This window comes from Piliocolobus tephrosceles, chromosome 20, assembly GCF_002776525.5.
Source record: "Piliocolobus tephrosceles isolate RC106 chromosome 20, ASM277652v3, whole genome shotgun sequence".
Taxonomy (NCBI): Eukaryota; Metazoa; Chordata; class Mammalia; order Primates; family Cercopithecidae; genus Piliocolobus; species Piliocolobus tephrosceles.
In genome coordinates this window covers 36937411-36957872 of record NC_045453.1, presented here as the reverse complement: position 1 = coordinate 36957872, position 20462 = coordinate 36937411, and the positions used below count along the sequence as shown (strand labels likewise).

At 61.1% G+C, this 20462-nt stretch overlaps 3 protein-coding genes across 16 annotated transcripts in view; 2 read left to right on the top strand and 1 right to left on the bottom strand.

The window, feature by feature from the left end:
* The window catches only part of OPRL1 (opioid related nociceptin receptor 1), a 23196-nt gene extending 10310 nt beyond the window's left edge, over positions 1-12886 (bottom strand). Inside the window, exons 1-4 of one of the 6 annotated variants that reach the window (XM_023183199.1) lie at positions 10786-12710; positions 6030-6124; positions 1551-1723; positions 722-987 (exon numbers count right to left, since the gene is read on the bottom strand). In XM_023183199.1, the coding sequence (XP_023038967.1) occupies positions 722-954 (233 nt within the window). In that variant the 5' untranslated portion in view covers positions 955-987; positions 1551-1723; positions 6030-6124; positions 10786-12710. Of the gene's footprint in view, positions 1-628; positions 659-717; positions 988-1550; positions 1854-6029; positions 6125-10785 lie in introns of those variants that run through there. The other 5 variants (XM_023183198.1, XM_023183197.1, XM_023183200.1 and 2 more) reach the window with 5 other exon arrangements.
* LKAAEAR1 (LKAAEAR motif containing 1) lies at positions 8282-9184 on the top strand. The gene is made up of 3 exons (XM_023183228.2): positions 8282-8816; positions 8913-9035; positions 9125-9184. Exons 1-3 carry the CDS (start codon positions 8415-8417, stop codon positions 9182-9184), a joined length of 585 nt encoding a protein of 194 aa, XP_023038996.2. The 5' UTR covers positions 8282-8414.
* Positions 12887-12938: 52 nt separating the features above from the next.
* On the top strand, positions 12939-19632 carry RGS19 (regulator of G protein signaling 19). 9 transcript variants are annotated; one of them, XM_023183223.2, is made up of 7 exons: positions 12943-13088; positions 15518-15647; positions 16010-16107; positions 16318-16439; positions 18301-18375; positions 18463-18697; positions 18796-19632. In XM_023183223.2, exons 3-7 carry the CDS (start codon positions 16078-16080, stop codon positions 18982-18984), a joined length of 651 nt encoding a protein of 216 aa, XP_023038991.1. In that variant the 5' UTR covers positions 12943-13088; positions 15518-15647; positions 16010-16077; the 3' UTR covers positions 18985-19632. The 9 variants fall into 9 exon arrangements, with proteins under 9 accessions (XP_023038992.1, XP_023038991.1, XP_023038995.1 ...); XM_023183222.1 differs by lacking the exon at positions 12943-13088 and adding an exon at positions 13099-13669; XM_023183224.2 differs by lacking the exon at positions 15518-15647 and having other exon boundaries at positions 12939-13088.
* Positions 19633-20462: the final 830 nt, after the last annotated feature.

The following is a 20462-nucleotide window of genomic DNA, read 5'->3' as shown; positions in this document are numbered from 1 at the left end:
GGCCCCCCCTGCTCTACACACAGCCCCCCCAGCTCTCCCCTCACCGTCCCCGCACTGCTCCACCCCACTGCTCCCCACACTGTCCCCACACACTGTCCCCGCACTGTCCCCACACTGCTCCCCGCACTGTCCCCGCACTGCTCCACACACTGTCCCCACACACTGCCCCCACACTGTCCCCCCACACTGTCCCCACACTGCTCCCTCAACCTCAACTATCAGCTGCCCTCTCTTTGGCCCCTACAAATTTTCCCATCTCTGAGCACCAACAGATCATGGGCTCAGCCACACACACCTGCCATAAGCAGGAGCCCTGGAACCTGAGAAGGGGTTTTAGGACTGTCCCAGCACCAGCCCCTGCGCCTCCCTTCACCCATCTGGGGAATGGGCTGAAAAGTGCCTCTCACTGGGCCGCTGTGGCGTCTCATAAGGTCATTCAAGCAGACAGCTGGATACAGAGCCTGGTCCACAGCTCAAACCAGGGGTCAGGGTGGTGACGCCTCTGCCTGGGACAGAGTGGGGTGGGCCAGGGCCAGCCCCCTCCCCTCCCCTCCCTGGGGCCTCAGGACTGACCCTGCCTCCTGGACAGAGTCCAACAAATTGAATGGGGGAAGCAGGAAATCAACACCTGCTCAGGCCCGTCCAGAACAGCCTCCGCCTCAGCTTCCCCCTCTGCAGCTGTGTGGGACTCAGCAGACAGGAACCTCGTGGCCCAGCCTACCTGAGGATGACATACATGACGAGGCAGTTCCCCAGGAGCCCCCCGACACACACGGCCAGGTAGAGCCCCACGATGGTGACCTTGAGCCCGAGGGGCAGGAAGGCGCTGTGACTGGCATTGAGCAGCAGATGCGGAGGCAGCAGACTGTGGTTGGGACTGAGGAGGGACAGGTTGCCCTGAAGGTGGCTGCCGTAGATAACCTCCCAGAATGGGGCGGGGAAGACAGGCTCCATGCCACCGCCCTGCAAATCCACTCAGTGCAGCACCTGGGACACAGCACAGACAAGTGGCTGCAGTGCCAGACACACACCCAGCCGAGGCCTCACAACCCAGCACGTGCAGCCCAGCAGGCACGTGGACCCCCACACTGGGCGGGCACAGACACTGAGGTACACGGGCACACACAGAACGCACATGCACATGCACATGCAGGGGCACATGGAGACACCAGGACACAAAGACACACATGCACCCGCAAGGACACAGTCTCATTCGGTTTAGAGACTCACATACAGGCTGCCTGGAGGCAGTTACACCCCAGGACTCTGTCCACCCGCAGGGACTCAGGAACACACAGCCACTCGTGTGTTCACAGGCACAGGGATGCAGGGACACAAGTCACACATACAGATACAGAAATGTCCAAACCTGCCCTCATGCACACGCAGGAACAAAAGAGACAGACACACCCAGAAACGCCTGGGACCCAGCCTTCCTCCCGGGAGCACAGCTTCCTCCTGCTCCCCCGCCCTGCTTTGCTGCAGTCTGTCCGCAGGACCCCCACCCGACCTCCAGCTCCCACCCGACCTCCAGCGGCTCAGGTCCTTACCTCTGCAGCCTCCTTGGGAGCTGGGACCACCGTGGAGACCCCCACCCTCAGCCAGCTGGCAATCTGGCACAGGTGCAGAGCAGGGTAGAAGAGGCCCAGCCGCCACTCGCCTCAGTACAGGATCTTCTCAGCAGACGCCAGACCAGACGCAGCAGCAGAGTGAGCCCGGCAGCCTGAAGCAGAGGGGAGGAGGAGGAGGAGGAGGAGGCTGCAGCTCCAGAGGGGGAGGGGCTACGCAGGCTGGAGGAGTGGGGGGGCTGCGGAAAGGTGGGTCACCGTGCCCAGGGCTGCGCCGGCCCCACACTGAAAGGGGACAGACACATAGACAGAGATGAACAAGGAGGCTCGGACCCACAGACCCCAGATGGAGACACACACGCAGGCCAGGATACATGCACAGAGATGCCCACGGGTTCACAGACACAGGAGTAGAGACACAGGACAGAAACACACACACGGACACACAGACTCACACCCAGGGACGGAGTCTCAGGGAGACACACACGGACATGTTCACAGACTCGGACACACAGACACAGGGCCACGACTCACACAGAGACACAGCCTTAGACAGACTGGCCAGGACCCCGCAGTTGGGCTCCCAGCACCCCGAAATGCCCCCACCTGGCCAGCTCTTGGCAGATCAAAGCTTCATTGTAAACACACAGGCAAGATGCTTGGGTCCAGGACACGGCACTGGCCGGCACCTACTGTGTGCTCCTGGAGCTCAGTCACCCCACTATACCCGGCCACTGCTAGAGCAGGAAGCCTCAGAGGTGTGAGGCCGCCTGTCAGAGTGTCAGAGACAGGGTTGGAATGCCAAGGGCACCTCTGCCACAGCTGGGTCCCAGATCAATGCCTGAGCATCACTCCCTCAGAGAGGCCCCTGGCACCCACACAGCTGAACGATTCCTTTACAGGTGCCTCCTTCTCAGCTCAGGGTCCCATGCCTGATCCACTGAGATGAAAGATCACAGGTCAAGGCTGTCCGGGTGACCCCTGAGCTGAATCACCAGCTCCCACCCGGTCGTGGGGTCGTACTTCCTGCATGAGCTTTGAAGGAGAACCAGACCTGTCCCCACACAGCTCAGACCCTGCTCAGAGCACCTTCTCCAAGAGTGGGGACCTGGTTGCTAGGCAACTGGCAGCAGGGTTGCTAGGATACCTGGCAAATCAGGAGAGGATGGAACAGGCAGATGCCCCAGGACCCAGCATCCGTCACTGTCCCCCAGGACTTATCCCTGCATCTTCATGGCAACCAAGACTCAGGGACACGTGTGAAGGCACGGGGCACGTCAACAGAGACACTCAAGGGACACATGGGGACACATATTCCTGCAAACACACAAACAGATGCCCAGACAGGCATACGGACGAACACACAGAGACATGGGTACACACTCAGAAATGCAGACACTCACAGGGATGCACAAACACATCAAACACACAGGCCACACACGTGCAAGATGACGCCAAGGTGCACACAGGCACATGGGTAGACCTAGAGTGTGCATGGACACCTTCGGGAACAGGCAGACACAGGCCAAGGCCCTCCGACACCCAGAGGACCCACACATGCACAAACAGGCTCTCCAGGCAAAGCTCAAGGATGAGCCCCCTGACCTCAGGAGCCGAGAGGGGGCAGGAATCCAGGCAGGCTTGGACTCCTGCAGTCCCCCACCCCAGCTGGGCTCACCAAGGTCTGAGCAGGAGACCCTAGACCCTCCTACCCCAGCTTCCTGAGCCTGCCTCCCAGCCTGGGACCCAGCCTGGGCACTGCAGGCACTGAGGGTGGGCAGAGCAGAGGCCTTGTAAGGGAAGGAGACAAAGAAGCCCCACCTCATGTCCCCGGCCCAGGAACCAGTGTCAGAGGCCAGGGCAGAGTGTGGGACACAGGCACCTCATCCCTGCTACTGCAGACACCTCTCCCTCAACATGTCTGCCTGCCACCTGGGTCACCCCCAAAACGTTCTCCCTACAGCCAGAGAGGGGGAGGATGAGGGGTTGAGATGGGGAGGAGGAGGAAGGGAAAGGAGGGGGGAGGAAGTGTGGAGAGATCAAGAGGGAGGATGGGTAAGGAAGGAGGGAGAAGGGGGAGGAAAACACATTGGGGATAGAAGGAGGACAGGAAGAAAGAAGGGGGGATGAGGTCTGACCTAGCTCCCTGACTCCCACCTCTTTTGACCCCAAGCCTTCTCACCCAGCAATAGCAACCAGCCACCTGCACCCCCACCAAAGCAGCTCCCAGCTCTGCCTTGCCTGGCCTTTCAGGAGTCAAGAGAGACCTCAACGCCCTTTGTGGGAGCTGTTCAGTGTCCAGCAGAAGGCCGTGGCCTCCCCAGTCCAGGTGTTCACAATCTTTAATGTGTTCCCTTGAACTTCCTGTGTGTTCTGTGTCATCCTGCCCTGACATGCTCATAACTGTAGAACCCGGGACAGCTCCTCCCTCCCTTGTGCCCGCTGCAAACCACCTGCACAGACCCTGGCACCCTGAACAGCCTAGACCCCCTGCACAAAACCTGCCCCCCCCCCACATAGACCCTGGCCCCCTGGTACAGACCCTGCCCCCTGCATTGACCTTGTGCACCTGCCTGCACACAACCTGCTCCCCCTGCAAAGATCCTGCCCCCTTGCAAAGACCCTGGCCACTCTGCACAGACCCTGGCCTCCCTGCACACATCCTACCCCTTGCGTAGATCCTGACCACACCTGCAAAGATCTAGTCCCCCCAAACCCCGGCACAGACTGTGCCCCCACCCCACAGAGATGCTATCCCCTGCGTAGATCCTGGTCCCTCTGTACAGATCCTGCTGTCCCTGGACAGGTCCTGTCCCCCCACTCCCTTGAACAGACACTGACTCCCAATGTAGATCCTACCCACTGCACAGATCCTGGCCCCGCTGCAAAGATTCTGCACCCCACACAGATTCTGTCACCTCCTAAAAGTCCTCACTGCAGAGACTCTTGCCCCCATGCAGAGATCGTGGCCTCGATGCATGATCCTGGCTCCCTCTGCAGATCCCGCCCCCTTGCATGGATCCTGCCCCACCCCAGCCAGCTCCAGTCCTACCTCCTCCAAGAAGCCTGCCCCAGGACCCCCAGCCCTCAGAACTTTCCTAACTTGGCCATGATTCAGTAATATGGCTGCCAGGCTAGGCCTGTGAGCTCTGGTCTCAGCAGGCATCCTCTGAGAGCATGGTCAATGGACCCAGCAGAGACCCGCAGGAGACAGGCGCCTGGCCCCTCACAGGCACAGTCTTAGAGGAAAGGACAGGCCTGGTCACCTGGCCAGGGGAGTGGCCAGGTGTGACATTGACTATGGTCCCTGGGGTTGGCAGGGGCCCAGCCCCAGACCCAGAAGGGCTCCCACAGAGGAGAGCTGGCGGTGCAGATGAAATGGCCCAGGTTTCTCTAGACCCCTAATAGAGTCCTGCCCTCCTCCAGTCTGCCAAGGATGGGGTGGTCTCTCCAGAAGGGGGAAGGTAGAATCAGGGTCCTATATGGAACATATATGTCACGCAAGAGATAGCAAGAGACACGTTATACGAGAGAGCAAGACAACCTCAAACGCACATGTCCTAAGCAGGCAAAACAATAGGCGAGGATACCAGGGATAGCCCAAGACATGATACAATGACACATGAATGACAGCACAGAACTTGTGTCCACAAATTACGGTAAAAACCTGACACAGGCTGCTCTTGGAGCTCCTGGGTATCTGGGCAGGCCTAGGTTCCGGGGTGAGATTCACACCCCTCACCAGGCAAACACACACACCTCACCTTCATCCAGTGACTCAGAATCAGCAAACGCCAGACGGCAGCTGGAGCACTGTCCTTCGTCCTCACCACTCCCATCCCCAGGGCAGGCACAGTCTACCCCCTCCTTCCACAGGTTCACCACCCTGGGCTGGCCAAGTACAAGAATCAAAGCAGAGGGTCTGGTAGCCCCACACAGAGCAGCCATCCCCTGGGGAAGCCAGTCACCAGGCCATACATTTGTACTATTAAAAAAGTGAAAGGATTTTTTTTTTTTTTTTTTGAGACGGAGTCTCGCTCTGTTGCCCGGGCTGGAGTGCAGTGGCCGGATCTCAGCTCACTGCAAGCTCCGCCTCCCAGGTTCACGCCATTCTCCTGCCTCAGCCTCCCGAGTAGCTGGGACTACAGACGCCGCCACCTCGCCCGGCTAGTTTTTTGTATTTTTTAGTAGAGACGGGGTTTCACCGTGTTAGCCAGGATGGTCTCGATCTCCTGACCTCGTGATCCGCCCGTCTCGGCCTCCCAAAGTGCTGGGATTACAGGCTTGAGCCACCGCGCCCAGCCAAAAAAGTGAAAGAATTTTAACAATTCTGAGTTTCATCAAAATAAATTACTTTGTCCTTGTGATCTTAACTTTACAAAATTTATATACAATGACAAAAAAATTGAGATGTAGCTTCTCAATATAATGTTAAACTTTGTAGTCATTAATAAAGCTTACTAATTTGACTTGAAGGTTCATTGTCAGGCCTTGGCAGGAATAAACATGCTTTTAGATCTCAGCATTTCCATTAGCCCTTGAAAAACACGTGAATCCTGGGGACAGAAACAGATGGGAGGTGTTGGCCTGCTGGGTCCCTCACAGTTCCTGGACCCCAAACACACAGAGAACGCCTCCCTCCCTGAAGAACTGGAAATGTGTGGAGAAACAGCAGGGGTGAGGACTGTGAGCCAGGTAGGTCCTGGGAGAACCTGCTGGGAATTATGGACTAGGGGGTGTCAAGGTTTTCCAGTCCTATTAAAACAGAAGAAGGTTACAAGCCCCTTCGTGCAGAACAGAAGAACATTCCCTTACTCCCTGCATTAACTCCCCCACAAACACCAAGAGCCAGAAAGTGCCCCACCCATGTGTCCCCCTGGCCCGGACCCAGGGAAGCTGAGAGGATGGCCTAGGTCCCTGTCTCAAAGGACTAACCCCTATGGGGGACAAAGGCTGCCCGGAGGAAACAGCTGCTGGGTGAGCATCCCTACGCAGTCACTGCTGCTACCAGAAACCAAGGACCTTCCTCAAGCCAGGCTGGTGCTGCAGCCCAGGCAGGACCCCAAAGGCACCTGCAGGAGGGGTGGGAACAGCACCAGGAAGCAGTAAAAGCTTGAAGGCGGGAAGGATGGGCCTAGCCATAGGATGGGGTGCCGGCTCTAGGACAAACGGCTGAATGTCAAAGTTTACCCTCTTACTGAGAGGTCAGGGCAGTCTCCCAAAAACAATGGGAACACCCAACAGCCTCCTGCCAAAAGGCCAGAACCTCAGCTAAGACCCTGCTTCTCAGCTAGGACAGCCCTACTCCCAGACTCCCAGGTTCCAAACTCCCAGCAAGGTGCCCCAGCGGCAGGTCTATGAATGTAGAGAGAGTACAGACATCTCATGGAAGTAATAGATACGTAACAGACTGGGCTTTATGCACTAATCTTTGCCTAGTTTAAACTGTTGAATAAGCATGTGAAATTAGTAAATTCTAGAACACACTTATGAAGAAATTATAAAATGATTAGTTAATTGAGAATTAGTTACAAAATAAAGGAATGCACAAATAGATTTCCAAAATCTAGTACCTAGGACCCAAGATCCCAAGACACAGGGTTCAGCAAAACCCAGCTCTGGTTCTGGGGAACACCTGGACCCCTGAGACCCCAAATTTGCCCTAGAAGAGGTGAGGGGTCCTGAGTTCTGCCCCATTATCCCTTTCACAGAAACTGGTGTTTCTGTGAACACCAGTGGCCAGGGCCAGGGCCCCCTGGCCATCAGAAAGGAATGGGCCTGAACCACAAAGGTCTCCTCATAGCCGAGGGCCCCACCCACAAAACTAACCCCAAAGACCCCGCAAGCCAGGAACCTGGGCCCACAACCCCTAGGATGGCCAGTCTGCCGCCGCCTGGAAAGGACGCTCACCCAAGCTGGAGAAGCCGGCTCTATGCCTCTATGCCCTGATGGCCCCTATGAGGGACGCGTCCACGCCCAGGCTCTAACCTAGGGCCCTCGGAGGGGACCCCGCCCCCTGCCACGACCCGTCCCACCTGGTGAGGGAGGGACAGGGCTCCGGTTGCTGGGCAACCGCGTCAAAAAGCCCCAGAGAGTCTGGGCTACGTGGAGGTTCTACCGACCAGAGAAGGCAGCAAGTAGGTGGTGTAGGGACCAAGAGGTGGGGACTAGGCCGCGGCTGCTGGAGCTAAGGAGGGGCGGGGGCGTTAGCAGCCACTGGGGCTGGTAGTGGCTCTGCCTCTGGCACAGCGAGCCCGGCCCTGGCTGGACAAGGTGGCAGATGTAGGCTGGGGCCAGGAAGCAAGGAGCCAGCTGGGCTTTTGGACCCTCCCTCCTCTGTCGCCTGCCCCCTAGGCCCGGCTCCCCACCACCATCTAGGCCCCGAAGGGGAAGAGCCAACTGTCTGGTGGGAGACCCTGACTGTCGGGGACCGCAGACATAGGGGCACAACGAAGGTCCCCCAGGCGTCACCTAGAGGTCTCCATGTGGCGTCCACCCTGGCAGGGCCTGAGATCAACTCGGGGGGTCTCAGCAGTTTCTCAATTCAAACAGAGCAGTCCATGGGGTAGGAAAGATATTTCCTACAACTGAGTTGATCAGAAAGTTCTAGTTGACTGCAGGACTGAGCAGGATCAGCCGATGGCAGAGCTGCTGGGGACGAGCGCTCGGGAGAGGGAGAGCGCCTGGGCAAAGCTCAGAGGCTGGGGGTGCGGGACGCAAAACCCACTGCGGAGAGCCCAGCGGGCGGGAGCTGGGGCGCACGGTGGGGCCCTGCCGAGGGCGGGAAGGGCCCGGTACCAGCCCCGGCTCCGACGGGACGCCCTCTTCCCTCCGCAGGGCGGGAGGATGCCGCCGCCAGCGAAGGAGGGCGGGCGCAAGGAACCGCGGGAGCGAAGCGGCAAGAGCGCGCCAGGCGCGGCGCGGGGTGAGGGGCGCGCCAAGTGGGCGCCCGCGACAGAGCCCCCCAAGCCGGGCTGGGCCCTGACGCCGCAGGGGCTAGCGGCCATGCTCCCTGCGCAGCGTCACCGCCATCTGCTCTTCGGCGACCTGCTGGAGGACGTGGGCGCGGCGGCCTCCACCTTCCCGTGCGCGTCGGTGGAGCCGGGGTACCCCATGCCCGACCCGCGCACGTGGACGCAGTCGCTTGAGCTGCCCGCCGAGCGCCAGAACCGGCTCCTCGGCGTACTCAAGGCGGCGGAGGCCCGCGGGCGAGTCCGCGACCTGCGGCTGCGCTACACCCGCATGCGGGTGAGGGGGGGCAGGAGTGAGGAGGGGGCGCCCCCGGGAGCGTGGAGCCGGGCGGGGCGGGGCGCGGGGCGCGCTCAGCGACCCCGGGCCTGGCAGGCCGAGGAGATCGCGCTGCTCATCCAGCGGCAGAAGTCCGCGCGCGCCGCCATCCGGCTGGAGCTGTTCCTGCCGCCGCAGCTGAAGCCCACGCGGATCCCGGACCCCCTGGACCGCCAAGAGGTGCCGACAAGCCCCGGTAGGGGCGGGAATTGGGGAGGGGGCCCCGCCCGCCTCCGCACACGCCGGGCCCCAGCCTCTCTCCCCGGCAGCGGAGGCGCGTGGAGACCCTCCTGGAGGAGAACGTGGATGGCAGCATCTTCCCGCGGTGACGGCGACCCAGAGTGTGCGACGCGCCCCAACCTCCCACATAAAGTTACAATTCTCCGAAGGCTCTCTGGTCTTTCTGCTGCTGCTCCCCAGGACCCCCGAGGGAAGCGGGGAGTATGGACGCTGCCTCTCCCATGCACCTCACACACATCAGGGTACAGAGAGTGGGGCCTCTCCCAAAAAAGTGGGGAGACGCAAGTGGGTGAGTGTGAAAGTAACAGGTCAGGGACACGCCTACCCCTAATCCCGACCTGCCCCCACTGGCAATGAGGCGTTCTGTGGGTTAATGGGAGGCCCCCAGTCTTGGGGAGGACGGAGAAAGAGCCTGTTTCAGCAAGTCACACCCCCAGAAGTAAAGGTCCCGAATGCAGGTCATCCCACCAGGGGGCCGGGGGAGGGCTGTGCTGTGGGCAGCGGAAGTGACCTAAGCTGGCCTTTGAAGAGGCACCAGCTGTGCCCAGAGGACCAAGAGACTGGGAAAGGGGAACCCTTGCTGCCCCCAGACAAAAAACCCACCCTGTGGCCTTCCTTTCCATCCTGAATAGCCTCCTGTGACCCCCTTAATGCCCCACGCCAGACACCCACCCCCCACACACACACCCCCACATCCCCCCCACACACACGGAGTAGGAAAGGAAACCACCCCGTCCCATTCTGACAAACAGGCCCACGACCTACAAAAATCCCTGAACTCTGAAAGCCCCGAGGTTTCTGGGCAGACCTTACTTTTCTTTTTTTTCTTTTTTTCTTTTTTTGTGACGGAGTCTCGCTCTGTCGCCCAGGCTGGAGTGCAGTGGTCGGATCTCCGCTCACTGCAAGCTCCGCCTCCCGGGTTTACACCATTCTCCTGCCTCAGCCTCCCGAGTAGCTGGGACTACAGGTGCCCGCCACCTCGCCCGGCTAGTTTTTTTTGTATTTTTTTTTAGTAGAGACGGGGTTTCACCGTGTTCGCCAGGATGGTCTCCATCTCCTGACCTCGTGATCTGCCCGTCTCGGCCTCCCAAAGTGCTGGGATTACAGGCTTGAGCCACCGCACCCGGCCTAGACCTTACTTTTCTCCCTGACATGAGGTCTTGGCAGAACCTGGGGCTTCCCTAGGCCCAGCTTCCTTTTCCTCCCTCCCAGCCCCCTGCCCAGCAGGCTGCACAGATGCGGGAACTACAGGAACTCAGACAAACCCCTCCTCCTGGCAGGGGGCTCCAGCTGACTGCCTGAAGCCCAGGAGCAGATCTGGAAGGAGGGACAGAGGTCAGAACTGGGGTCCAGAAGGGTTCCAGCTCAATGGCAGCCAGTGTCTCTCCCCAACCGCGGCCAGGGGGTGGAGCCCTGCGCACTTGCCCCTCAGCCAGCCCTTCTCCCCAAGCACCGGGCACTTTACTCTTTCTGGGCTGTTGCTGCCCTCGGCCTTGACCCAAGCCCAGACTGTACACACAGCTCAGAAGTCAGCTGACAAGGGGGGGATGGAGAGATGGCAGGAGGGGTTTCAGGAAGGGAAGGATACAGAGGAAGGAGGCCAGGGAGAAGGGGCTTGAGCAGGGGCAGACAGACAAGGAAGGGAGGCAGTCTCTGTCCAGGAGTGGCAGTCACTCACACCCTGATGTACCTGTGACATGTGATGACAGCCAGCCCTGGTGTCCTCTGGCCAAACTCCCTGCAGCCTGGACCTCAGGATTCTGTGTCTTAGGGATTGACTGAGTACCTAGAATGAGTTCATCTACTGGGAGAATCACGTATTATTTCATCATTTCTCTGAGACTCCATTTCATCTTGAAGAAGGGTCTTGGTGCCCCACAGTAGCAAGTGCTCTGAAGGGGATGGGTCACTCTGCATCAGACAGGCAAGAAGGAAGAGGGGCAGAGACAGGCCCAGCAGGCCCAGCACCCAGAGAAGGCCAGCAAGACAGTGACCTCAGTGACTGCACCAGGGTCAGGCCGGCACTCAAGCCCTTTGATCCCCATGAAAAGCGGGGGCTCGATGTGCAAAGGAGACTGGGGAATGGGGCCCAGGACGTTTCTGCATGGCCTGGAGGGATGCCTGCCTGTAGAAAGCTCTATGGGAAAGAAGGCATGTGGTCCAAAGCCCAATATATTGAGGGCTATGAGGGGGCAGAGGGTCCTGGGTTCAAATCCCACCTCCACCATCAACGGCCCAGCTCACCTGGCTCCACCCATGGACTTCAGGGATGCTCTGTGCTGGGGGGCAGAAGCCAGGGGAGTGGAGAGCAGGCCCAAGGGGCCAGAGGAGATGGGGGAATGACTGGGGGGTTGTAGAGTGACCCGAGGGGGCAGGGAGGGCACTGACCTTCACCCACTGCCAGCTGCCCACACCTGCATTTTCCCACAGCGGAGACAACAGGCCAGCTCAGTGGGGTCAGCTGGTTGTGCGTGGCCTGGACCAGGTGCTAGCCCATCTTCATTGAGCTTCCCTGACCTCACCTGTGCCCACCTCTCAGGAGTGTTATTTGGGCTAAGAAGCAGCCTGCCTCTTGTCCCTATCGACTTCCTGGCCCCTGCCTTTGCTTGCCTGGCCTGACAACATGGCACTCACAGGGTTCTGCAATCAAGTCAGCCAGGCCTCTGGGTACAGCTTCGAGAGGCAGTCTGTCCTCCAGGGCCCTCTGACCTCTGACCTCCCCCTTCAGGCCCTGGGCCCCTCAGCAGCGCAACACCCTCCCCTCCTCAGCCCTCCCGCCTCTCACTCAGGCCTTCCCTGCCTGCTCCCCACAACTCACTCTATGCCCCTAACATCAGATCCAGGCCCATCTATGTTGCTGGCTTCCGGTCCCACTGCCTGGCCCACAGGGGCACCCAGATACTGATACTTGTCCATTGAATGAGGAACACAAGTAAAATCTCCCTTTCCACCCCTCAGAGTTCTGTGAAGGTGTAAGGTGTGCACCCGACCTGTGCAATTGGAAAGCATTTGATGAACAGGACCCTGACACGGGGAGCTATCCGGGTCGGGTGCTTGTGCTGGGTAGGACAGGAGCTGCACACAGCTGGGCCTGAGGAGGGGTGGGGGGCACAGATGCTCTGCAGACACTTCCGGAGCAGGGTCAGGGCCACCCTGACACTAGGCCAAAGCATGCTGCGATAAGAAGCCTGACCCACGTCTGTACCGAGTCATAAAGGATGAGAAGAGTCGGCCAAAGGGACAGGGCGTTCGTGGCAAAGGGGAGAGTGTGGTTTTAAGCTGTAGGACATCTTGGGACACACGGGTCAGCAGGGACTCTGCCAGGCCCCGCAGGAGACATTCGGCATGACTCCGGATGCACGAACCCGCACCCCCAGTTATCCCCAGCCCCGCAGCACAGGAATCTCCCCCTTCCTTGGGAACCCCCCACAGCACGACAGGCTCTTAACCCAGTTTTACAGACGAAGCTCACGGAGGCGAGGGGTGGGCCGGGCTGGCGTGCCCGCCGATCGGTCCTTTCCAGCAGCCTCCTCTTTCCCAAGCAGGGCAAGCAGCATACGGGGCCCCGCTCTCCTGCCTCCACACTGGAGTGTCGTGGAAGTCCCACACGAAGAGCAAGGCAGGAACGGCCCAGCCGAGCAGAGTCGGGGGCCACGGCCACACCCCCATCTACTACCGTGCAGCTCCGTCGGCCCGGGGGCCAGGGCTCCACTACGAGCACCTCAACTCTCCGGGCCACCCCCAAGCGACTGTGGGGGCCGAGCGTGGGCGGGGCGGGTGGGGTGTGGAGCCGGCCGAGCGCGGGGCGGGGCGGGGCGCGGCGGGCGGGGCGGGCCCGGCGCCTCCCGGCGCGAGGAAGTCCCGGCCCCGGGCTTTGGGGAAGTGCTGCCGAGGCGCCTGCGCACTGCGCCCCCGCGCCCCCTCCCCGACTGTCGGGCTGGACCTTGGAGCGCGCGGGCCGGCGGCGGCGCGAGTGGCTCGGGAGCGCGGCTGGTGAGTGCGCGCGCGCCGCGCCGGGGACAGCGGCCCTGCCCCTCCCGGCCCGGGCCCGGGGACCGTGCGGGGCGGGAGCTTCGGGAGCCGGCGCACGGGACTCGAACCCCAAGGACTCCCGCCGCCAGGTCCACGTGGACCCTGGGCCGCAGTGGAACTGGAGCCCGCCCCCGCGCTTGGGGGAGGGGGCGCTGCAGCCGGGTTCCCCTTTTTCTGGAGCTCAAAGCCTGGGGAAGTGATTGCTTAAAGGTGGGGGCCGGAAGAACCCAGGTTTCCGCGTCTCCCTCCCCCCCCCGCCAGCCCGGTGAGGAGGGGCCGGGGCGGGACACCCTGGCCGCCCCTGCCCCCACCCCGCTGGATCTGGCAGCCACTCAGCCCTTCGAGCTGTAGGGGAGGCGCTGCGCCCCCGGCCCCAGCCGATCGGGGGCTCCTGGCGCTAGCCTCCCTCCAGAGCACCGCAGGAGTCCCTCCTGCCGTCTGACTTGAGTCCCCGCTGCTGCAGTGCACGCCCCTTCGGCAGCCAGGGTGGGGCCCAGACCCAACCTGGCCCCTCCTGCCCCTACTCCGCCTTTGGGTCGCTGGTGAGTAGGGAGCATTGAGGTAGGGGTGGGGGCGTCAGAGGCTGGAGAAAGAGGCACCTGGAGGAGGACACAGGCTCCTCCAGGCTGGACCCTAACAGCAGAGAGAGGAGCATGGTGGGTGGGTCACTACCACCATTTCAGAGGTGGGGAGAGCTGGCCTTCCTTGGAGGGGCCAGGCCAGGGCTCATCCACCAGCCACATGTGGAGGGTGGCAGATGGAAAAGGCCCTGGGTAGGAGCTAAGAACTGAGAATGGAGCCCCTCTTCAACCCCCCTCCCAAAGGTTATGACATTTTTTTCTGGGATTGTCACATTTTCTTATTCTTTTTTTGGACTGGGCAGGCTCTGGGACGTTCTTTTTCCTTCTGTGGAGCAAAGCAGCAGCCACTCCCGAGGGAGCCTCTATCCCCAGAGACCAGACGTGCCGCCTGTCCAGCCTCTCCCATCCCAGACTTGGGGGCCAAAGCCTGGGAGGCTGGGGAAGGGGGGTCCCCAATCCCAGGATGACAAGCAGGAGGACCCTAGTTGAGACTCTGTATCCCCCAGGAGAGAAGGGGGGGTAGCCTGGGGACATGGGTTGCCCCAGCTGACCTGAGAAGGGTACAGGAAGCCCAGTTCAGGGACAGGTGACCCAGTCCAGGGCCTGAAGCTGGGAAGAAGGGGCTGGCTCCCTCCTCTGCAGCAAATGCAGCCCCTAGCACCCTGGCCCTGCACCCCTAAACACGTCCCCTCCTCCAGTTCAGAGCTGGGGTGGAGATGGTAGCCCAGGAGGGCCAGTAGCCCAGGAGGGACAGTCTCCGGGGTGCTAGAGTGTGGGGGAGGGCCCTGGGTGGGGACAGAGAGGAGGGAGAACTGCCGCCTGGGGAAGTCACAGGCAGCCCCGTCTGGGCACAGCTACCAAACCTCAGGTTGCCACGCCCCTTCCTTTCCCTAGAAACTTGACCCCTGAAAGCAAGCCCAGCTGCGGGGCCACTTTCTGTCTCCTCATCTACTTGCTAGGAACCTGTGGGACCCACAGTCTCGGAGGAAGCTGGGCAGGCAGTGAGGGGCCGAGGTCCCGGGGGATGCTGCACCTGCCTCAGACTTGGGCCAGGGCAGTGGCCTCTGCATGCCCAGGCCTCAGGGGTATTGGGGGCCCTGAGAGTGCAGAACTCCAGCACTGTCTTCTCTGAGCGCCATTCACACACCGTCCCAGGAGGCCAAGAGAGACCAACCAGACAGAAACAAGCATTCAAAGGCCACAAGCTAAGGGAGGCGTGGTGGGGGGGGATGAAGATTGAGAAAATAAAGTAGAACCAAGTTGTAAGCTCCCTGGCCAGGGAGGAGGGTGCAGGATGAGGAGGGTGGTGGACATGCACGGAGGCCCAGAGGGCAGAGGTGGGCGCAGGTGTTCACAACTACCTCCGGGGCACTGATTGGCCCCCCTGTGCCATTGCCCAAGGAGACTTGGGATTCAAAGTGGTATCTTAGGTGGCACGAGGGCCACTCACAGCTTTGGCGCTCCTAGTGCACCTCCCCTGCAGATGGTGCAACCAAACGCTGGGAGGTACACACCCACACCACACCCCGCCCCTCAGGGACTCTGAGGCTTTGACTGGGGAGCAGGGTGCCCCCACCCACTGCCACCCCCACTTCCCTGGCTGGCGCGCCCTGTGGTACAGCCTTGGTTCCACAGCGGTTTCACAGCCTAGAGGCAGTGAGCAAGGAGGGAGGGAAGTCTTGGGTGGGAGGTAGCAGGACCAAAGAACCATGTTTGGGGGGCATGTCCCTCCTCACCAGGGCCCTGCCCCCCTTCCCACACCCTCAGAAAGTCCAGCCCTGAGTCCCACTTAAATCCTCACTGCTGCAGGTCTAACCTGCTGCCCCTGGCTGAGAACTCTGGGACGCGCAGACAGACCTGGACTCTTGGTGGGAGCTGCTCTGCCCACTCCCCACCCCAGACGCCCTAGAAGCAAGTCTGGCCACCACCCGCACGCACAGTTGGTAGCCCCAGACTCTCGGGGCCCCTTTGGGAGGGGCTGGGAGCCGGAAACCGAGAAAGAGGAACCCAGGCTTCCGGCTTCCCAGGGAGTGAGCGGATGGGGGGTGTCTCGGAACCTCCTGTGGGGGCCTCATCTGGGGCCCAGCCTGGGAGGAGGGGCCGGAAGCTGCTGCAGCCCCCTCCTCAATGACCCTAGACCCCCTCCCAGCCCTGCTGTAAGCTTGGGGTTGGGGTAGAAGCCCTGGGCAGAGCCGGGTCCAGGGGCCCTGCTAGGGAGACACCCTCTCAGGACCCCTCCTAAGGGACAGGCAGGGGCTGGGGTTTCAGGTTCTCAGTCAGAACCTTGGCCCCTCTCCCCAGACCCCCAGGCTGTGGTGAGGGTCTGAGAGCTGGCACCACGGAGCCTGGGCAACCTCCTCCGCCCACCCATGCCCACCCCGCATGAGGCTGAGAAGCAGGTATGCCACCTCCCCCTCTGCCTCTGCTCCCCTGGGGGAGACGGGGTGGGGCAAGCTGAGGGGCCACAAAGAGCTGGGAGATCCCTGAACACCCGGGAGGCCAGAAGGGTCATGTGCCTGGGAACAGGGCCACCCATGGGAGGGTGGGGGAGAGGTGGAGCGTCTGGTGGGTTCTGACCTGAAGGCTGAGGTAGCCCCATTTTTCCCCAGAACACAGGGCCAGAGGAGGCGGACCGGCCCCCTTCAATGTCCAGTCATGATGCAGCCCCTCCAGCGGCCCCCAGCCGTAACCCCTGCTGCCTATGCTGGTGCTGCTGCTGTAGCTGCTCCTGGTGAGTAGGGCCTGGGGTGCCCAGCTGGAGAGGGGCTCGAGGGCCTGGGGCCAAGCAGACCCAGGAGGGGACCCAGTGGTGGCTTCTGAGGAATCCCCGCAGGTAGGGTGCCCCTGCCACCTCACAGCGCTGTCCCGTCCAGGGTCTGTTGGGCCCTGGTGATGAGTGGCCGATGCCTTTGCCCCAGGGGGCTTATGTATGGTTCTTGGACCTGTCTTGCCAAGGGTGTGTCGGTGTGCTGTGTGTATGCATGTGCCCGTTCACACGGCATGTGCTTATCCATGCTGCTGTGAGCCTGGGAGCCTGCGATGGAGTAAGACAGGCACAGGCTGGGTACAGTGGCTCACGCCTGTAATCCCAGCACTTTGGGAGGCCGAGGTGGGCGGATCATCTGAGGTCAGGAGTTCAAAACCAGCCTGACCAAGATGGAGAAACCCCGTCTCTACTAAAAATACAAAATTAGCCGGGCGTGGTGACGCATGCCTGTAATCCCAGCTACTCGGGAGGCTGAGGCAGGAGAATGGCTTGAACCTGGGAGGTGGAGGTTGCAATGAGCCGAGATCACGCCATTGCACTCCAGCCTGGGCAACAAGAGCAAAACTCTGTCTCAAAAAAAAAAAGGAAGAAAGAAAGAGAGAGAGAAAGAGACAGAGAGAAAGAGAGGCACAGACCCCACAGACTGTGTGGGATGGAGGGACGTTTGAGCAGAGACCCGAATAAGGCAACTGCTGGCCCTGGGGTGATAGCCAAGAGTTTCCCAGACAGCATGCGTGAGGGGAGAAGAGCACAGGGTGGTGGTGGGGTCTTTGGGCATCCCTGTGAGGGTGGGAGTGGGGCTCCCAGATGGTCACAGATTTCCTAGGAGTGTAGGGGAGCTGGTGGATGTTTTCAGGCCTTGCAGAAGCCTGGCCCTATTCAGGCTTCAGGCCCTGGCCGACGAGAGGACAGCACTTCTGGACCCACCATGGGGTCAGCTGACCCATGGGCAAGCTGGGGTGGCCAGGGGGCAGTCGGGAAAGGGGCTGGGAGGAGCCCAGGGGCCTAGTTCCGTCAGGATGTCTGGGTGCACGATGTCTGCCAGCCGTGCCCTGGAGAAAGATCAGCCGGCTATGGATTTGGGTCCAGCATTGACAGGGTGCTAGGAGCCAAGGCAAAGCAGCAGTTTCCCTTGAGAGAACCAGGGATCAGGCTCCAGGACCTAGCCAGTGTGGACACATGGGTTTGGGGCTTTCAGTGGCGTCAGCCGACGAGACACACTGCTGACATGTCAGACCTGCAGCGTGTGGCCCCATCAGTGGGACAGGGACAGGCCAAGAACAGGCCGAGGAGCAGGGTGGCCCTGTCCCCAGGCACATGACCCTTCTGGCATCCCAGGTGTTCAGGCATCTCCCAGCTCCCTGTGGCCCCTCAGCTTGCCCCACCCCATCTTCCCCAGGGGAGCAGAGGCAGAGGGGGAGGTGGCATACCTGCTTCTCAGCCTCACGTGGGGTGGGCATGGGTGGGTGGAGGAGGTTGCCCCGTGGGCCAGGGATGGGGAGGAGCACCAGGAGCCAAAGGGTCCCTCCTGGAAGGCCAGCGACTCGCGGGCACTGGGTCAAAGTGCTGGAATGGAAGAGGGCTGAGTCTGTGGGCACTGTGGCAGGGACGGTAACCTGGACTGCAGATTCCGTGGAGAATTCGGGAACGACTGACAGGGGGCATGGACACCCGTTCCCAGGAGATTGTGGGAGGAGCCAGCTGCAGGGGCTGCCCTCCTGCAGTGGGTACACATGTGTGTCAGATGCCTGCCCATGTGCTGAGGGCCTGTGTGGCCATGGAGGCGTGTGTGCCCACAGCAGTGCCGCTTCCTCTCTGCCACTAGGAACCAAGAGCGGCGGCGCGCATGGCAGGCCTCCCGGGAGAGCAAGCTGCAGCCCCTCCCCAGCTGTGAAGTCTGGTGAGTCCAGCCGGCTGGTGTGTGCGTGTTGGGGGGTCCCAGGCCGGGAGACTTGGGCCTGACGTAGCCTGGCCCCAATGCCCGCAGTGCCACACCAAGTCCTGAGGAGGTGCAGAGCTGGGCCCAGTCTTTTGACAAGCTGATGCACAGCCCGGCGGGACGCAGCGTGTTCCGGGCATTCCTGCGGACAGAGTACAGCGAGGAGAATATGCTCTTCTGGCTGGCCTGTGAGGAGCTGAAGGCCGAGGCCAACCAGCACGTGGTGGACGAGAAGGCGAGGCTCATCTACGAGGACTACGTGTCCATCCTGTCCCCCAAGGAGGTGCGCCGGACACCACAAGGGGCAGGGGCCGCCTGCTCCGGGCACGAGGTGGGGAAGGCACCTCCCGAGCCCCCTGACCTCAGTGCCTTGTCCTGCAGGTGAGCCTGGACTCCCGTGTGCGGGAGGGCATCAACAAGAAGATGCAGGAGCCGTCCGCACACACGTTTGACGACGCACAGCTGCAGATCTACACGCTCATGCACCGGGACTCCTACCCACGCTTCCTCAGCTCGCCCACCTACCGCGCCCTGCTGCTGCAGGGGCCGTCACCGTCCTCCGAGGCCTAGGCCGCCCCAGCAGCACAGACCCCACCGCCTCCTGTGCCGACTCTGGGCTCCTTCAGGTGTTGGCTGTCGGGGACATGCCTGCGGGCCCAGCCTGGCCGGCTGGGGTCCCCACCCGTGGAGACGGCCCTAGACCCAGTGGGGAGTGCTGTGGCTCCTGGCTCTGCCCACCCGTGGCCAAGCAGGAATTCCAGGTGCAGGGCGGGCCAGAAGCCCCTCGTCGGCCCGCAGCCGGCTGGCCCAGTGCTCCTGGTGGGGGCTCTTGCATGGTGAGAGTAGGGACCCCCCAGGAGCCATGCTGGACCCCCCAGGAACCTCGTTGGGGCCTCTTCCCCAGGCAGCTGACGGGCCCCGGACAAGCCTTGGTGGGGGGCAGAACCTCTGCATCATGTAGTTCTATGACATAAGGAGACCTCCTACTTGAGCTGTCCGTACCCCAGAATCAAACCCAGAACCTCAGAACCAGATGTAGGACCTCAGAATCCTGCACTCAAGGTGGCAGGACCCAATTTCTGTTTTATATGTTCATGAACTTTAAACCTGGAAACATGTCCTTACTAGGTGTTTTATCAAAAAAAAGTTTTCATATTTATCTCTATCCCTAACCCCCCAAAAATAGGATGTCTTATTATTGAAGATATTTTTAAAGCAGAAGTCTCTACTCATTTTTGTCCAAGTTTGGGGAGAGACTGGAGAATGAGGAGTGGCCCCAGACTCAGGGCTGGGGAGCAGTGCCCTCGTCCCAGGGCAGGGGCTCCAGTGCCCCTTGGGAGGGGAGACACAGCCTGTGTGCTCACCTTCTTCCCACGCCCTGGGCTCCACCAGAGCCCTCAGAACAGTGGCCCCAGTGGGTGGCTGCTGAACCCTGCCTGGGGCATGAGCTCCACGCCCTCGGCCTCCTTCGCTGAAAGTGGGCCAGAACCGTGCAACCCACAGCACCTCAGAAGTCAAGAGGCAACAGGAAGTGCCGCCCGGGCCCAGCTGGATGGGGTCCCCAGAGGCAGGCTGGCTGGGGCAGGAGGGGCTGCTTGGTGCCAGGCACAGTGCCATCTTTACCATCTCACAGGCCCTATGAGTTGAGTGCTCACCACCCCATCCCCTACGTTTCTGGGAAGTTAAGTGAGTTGAAGCTGAAATTGGCTCAGGGCCCTGAGACCACAACTCCCACAAGAACAGAGAAGGCAGCATGGGGACAAGCTGTCCTGAAGTGCCAGCACCTGGGTCCCAAGCTGCCCATGCCCGAGGCAATGGGGAGGACAGTGCCCTGCACAGGACGACAGGCTGTCAGCACGCACGCAAGACCCTCTCCCCACCTGCCCTCACAAGCAGAGCCACTCCAGGTGATCTCTAAAGGTCAGTCAAGCTCCTCTCCTGGGGCTGACCCACCAGGGCCAAGCCCAAGCACTGCCTGACCTCAGGGAGGGGCCTTGTCCACAGCAGCGGGAACAGGTCAAACATGGGGACAGGGCCCACCAGGAGTA

Excerpts from the sequence above, each read along its gene's own strand:
- LKAAEAR1 (XM_023183228.2), top strand. The coding sequence starts at position 8,415 with ATGCCGCCGCCAGCGAAGGAGGGCGGGCGCAAGGAACCGCGGGAGCGA. Across the intron at positions 8,817-8,912 it reads TGCGCTACACCCGCATGCGG|GCCGAGGAGATCGCGCTGCT; the intron begins GTGAGGGGGGGC and ends CGGGCCTGGCAG. Across the intron at positions 9,036-9,124 it reads ACCCCCTGGACCGCCAAGAG|CGGAGGCGCGTGGAGACCCT; the intron begins GTGCCGACAAGC and ends TCTCCCCGGCAG.
- RGS19 (XM_023183224.2), top strand. The coding sequence starts at position 16,078 with ATGCCCACCCCGCATGAGGCTGAGAAGCAG. Across the intron at positions 18,376-18,462 it reads CTCCCCAGCTGTGAAGTCTG|TGCCACACCAAGTCCTGAGG; the intron begins GTGAGTCCAGCC and ends CAATGCCCGCAG. Across the intron at positions 18,698-18,795 it reads CCATCCTGTCCCCCAAGGAG|GTGAGCCTGGACTCCCGTGT; the intron begins GTGCGCCGGACA and ends CTTGTCCTGCAG.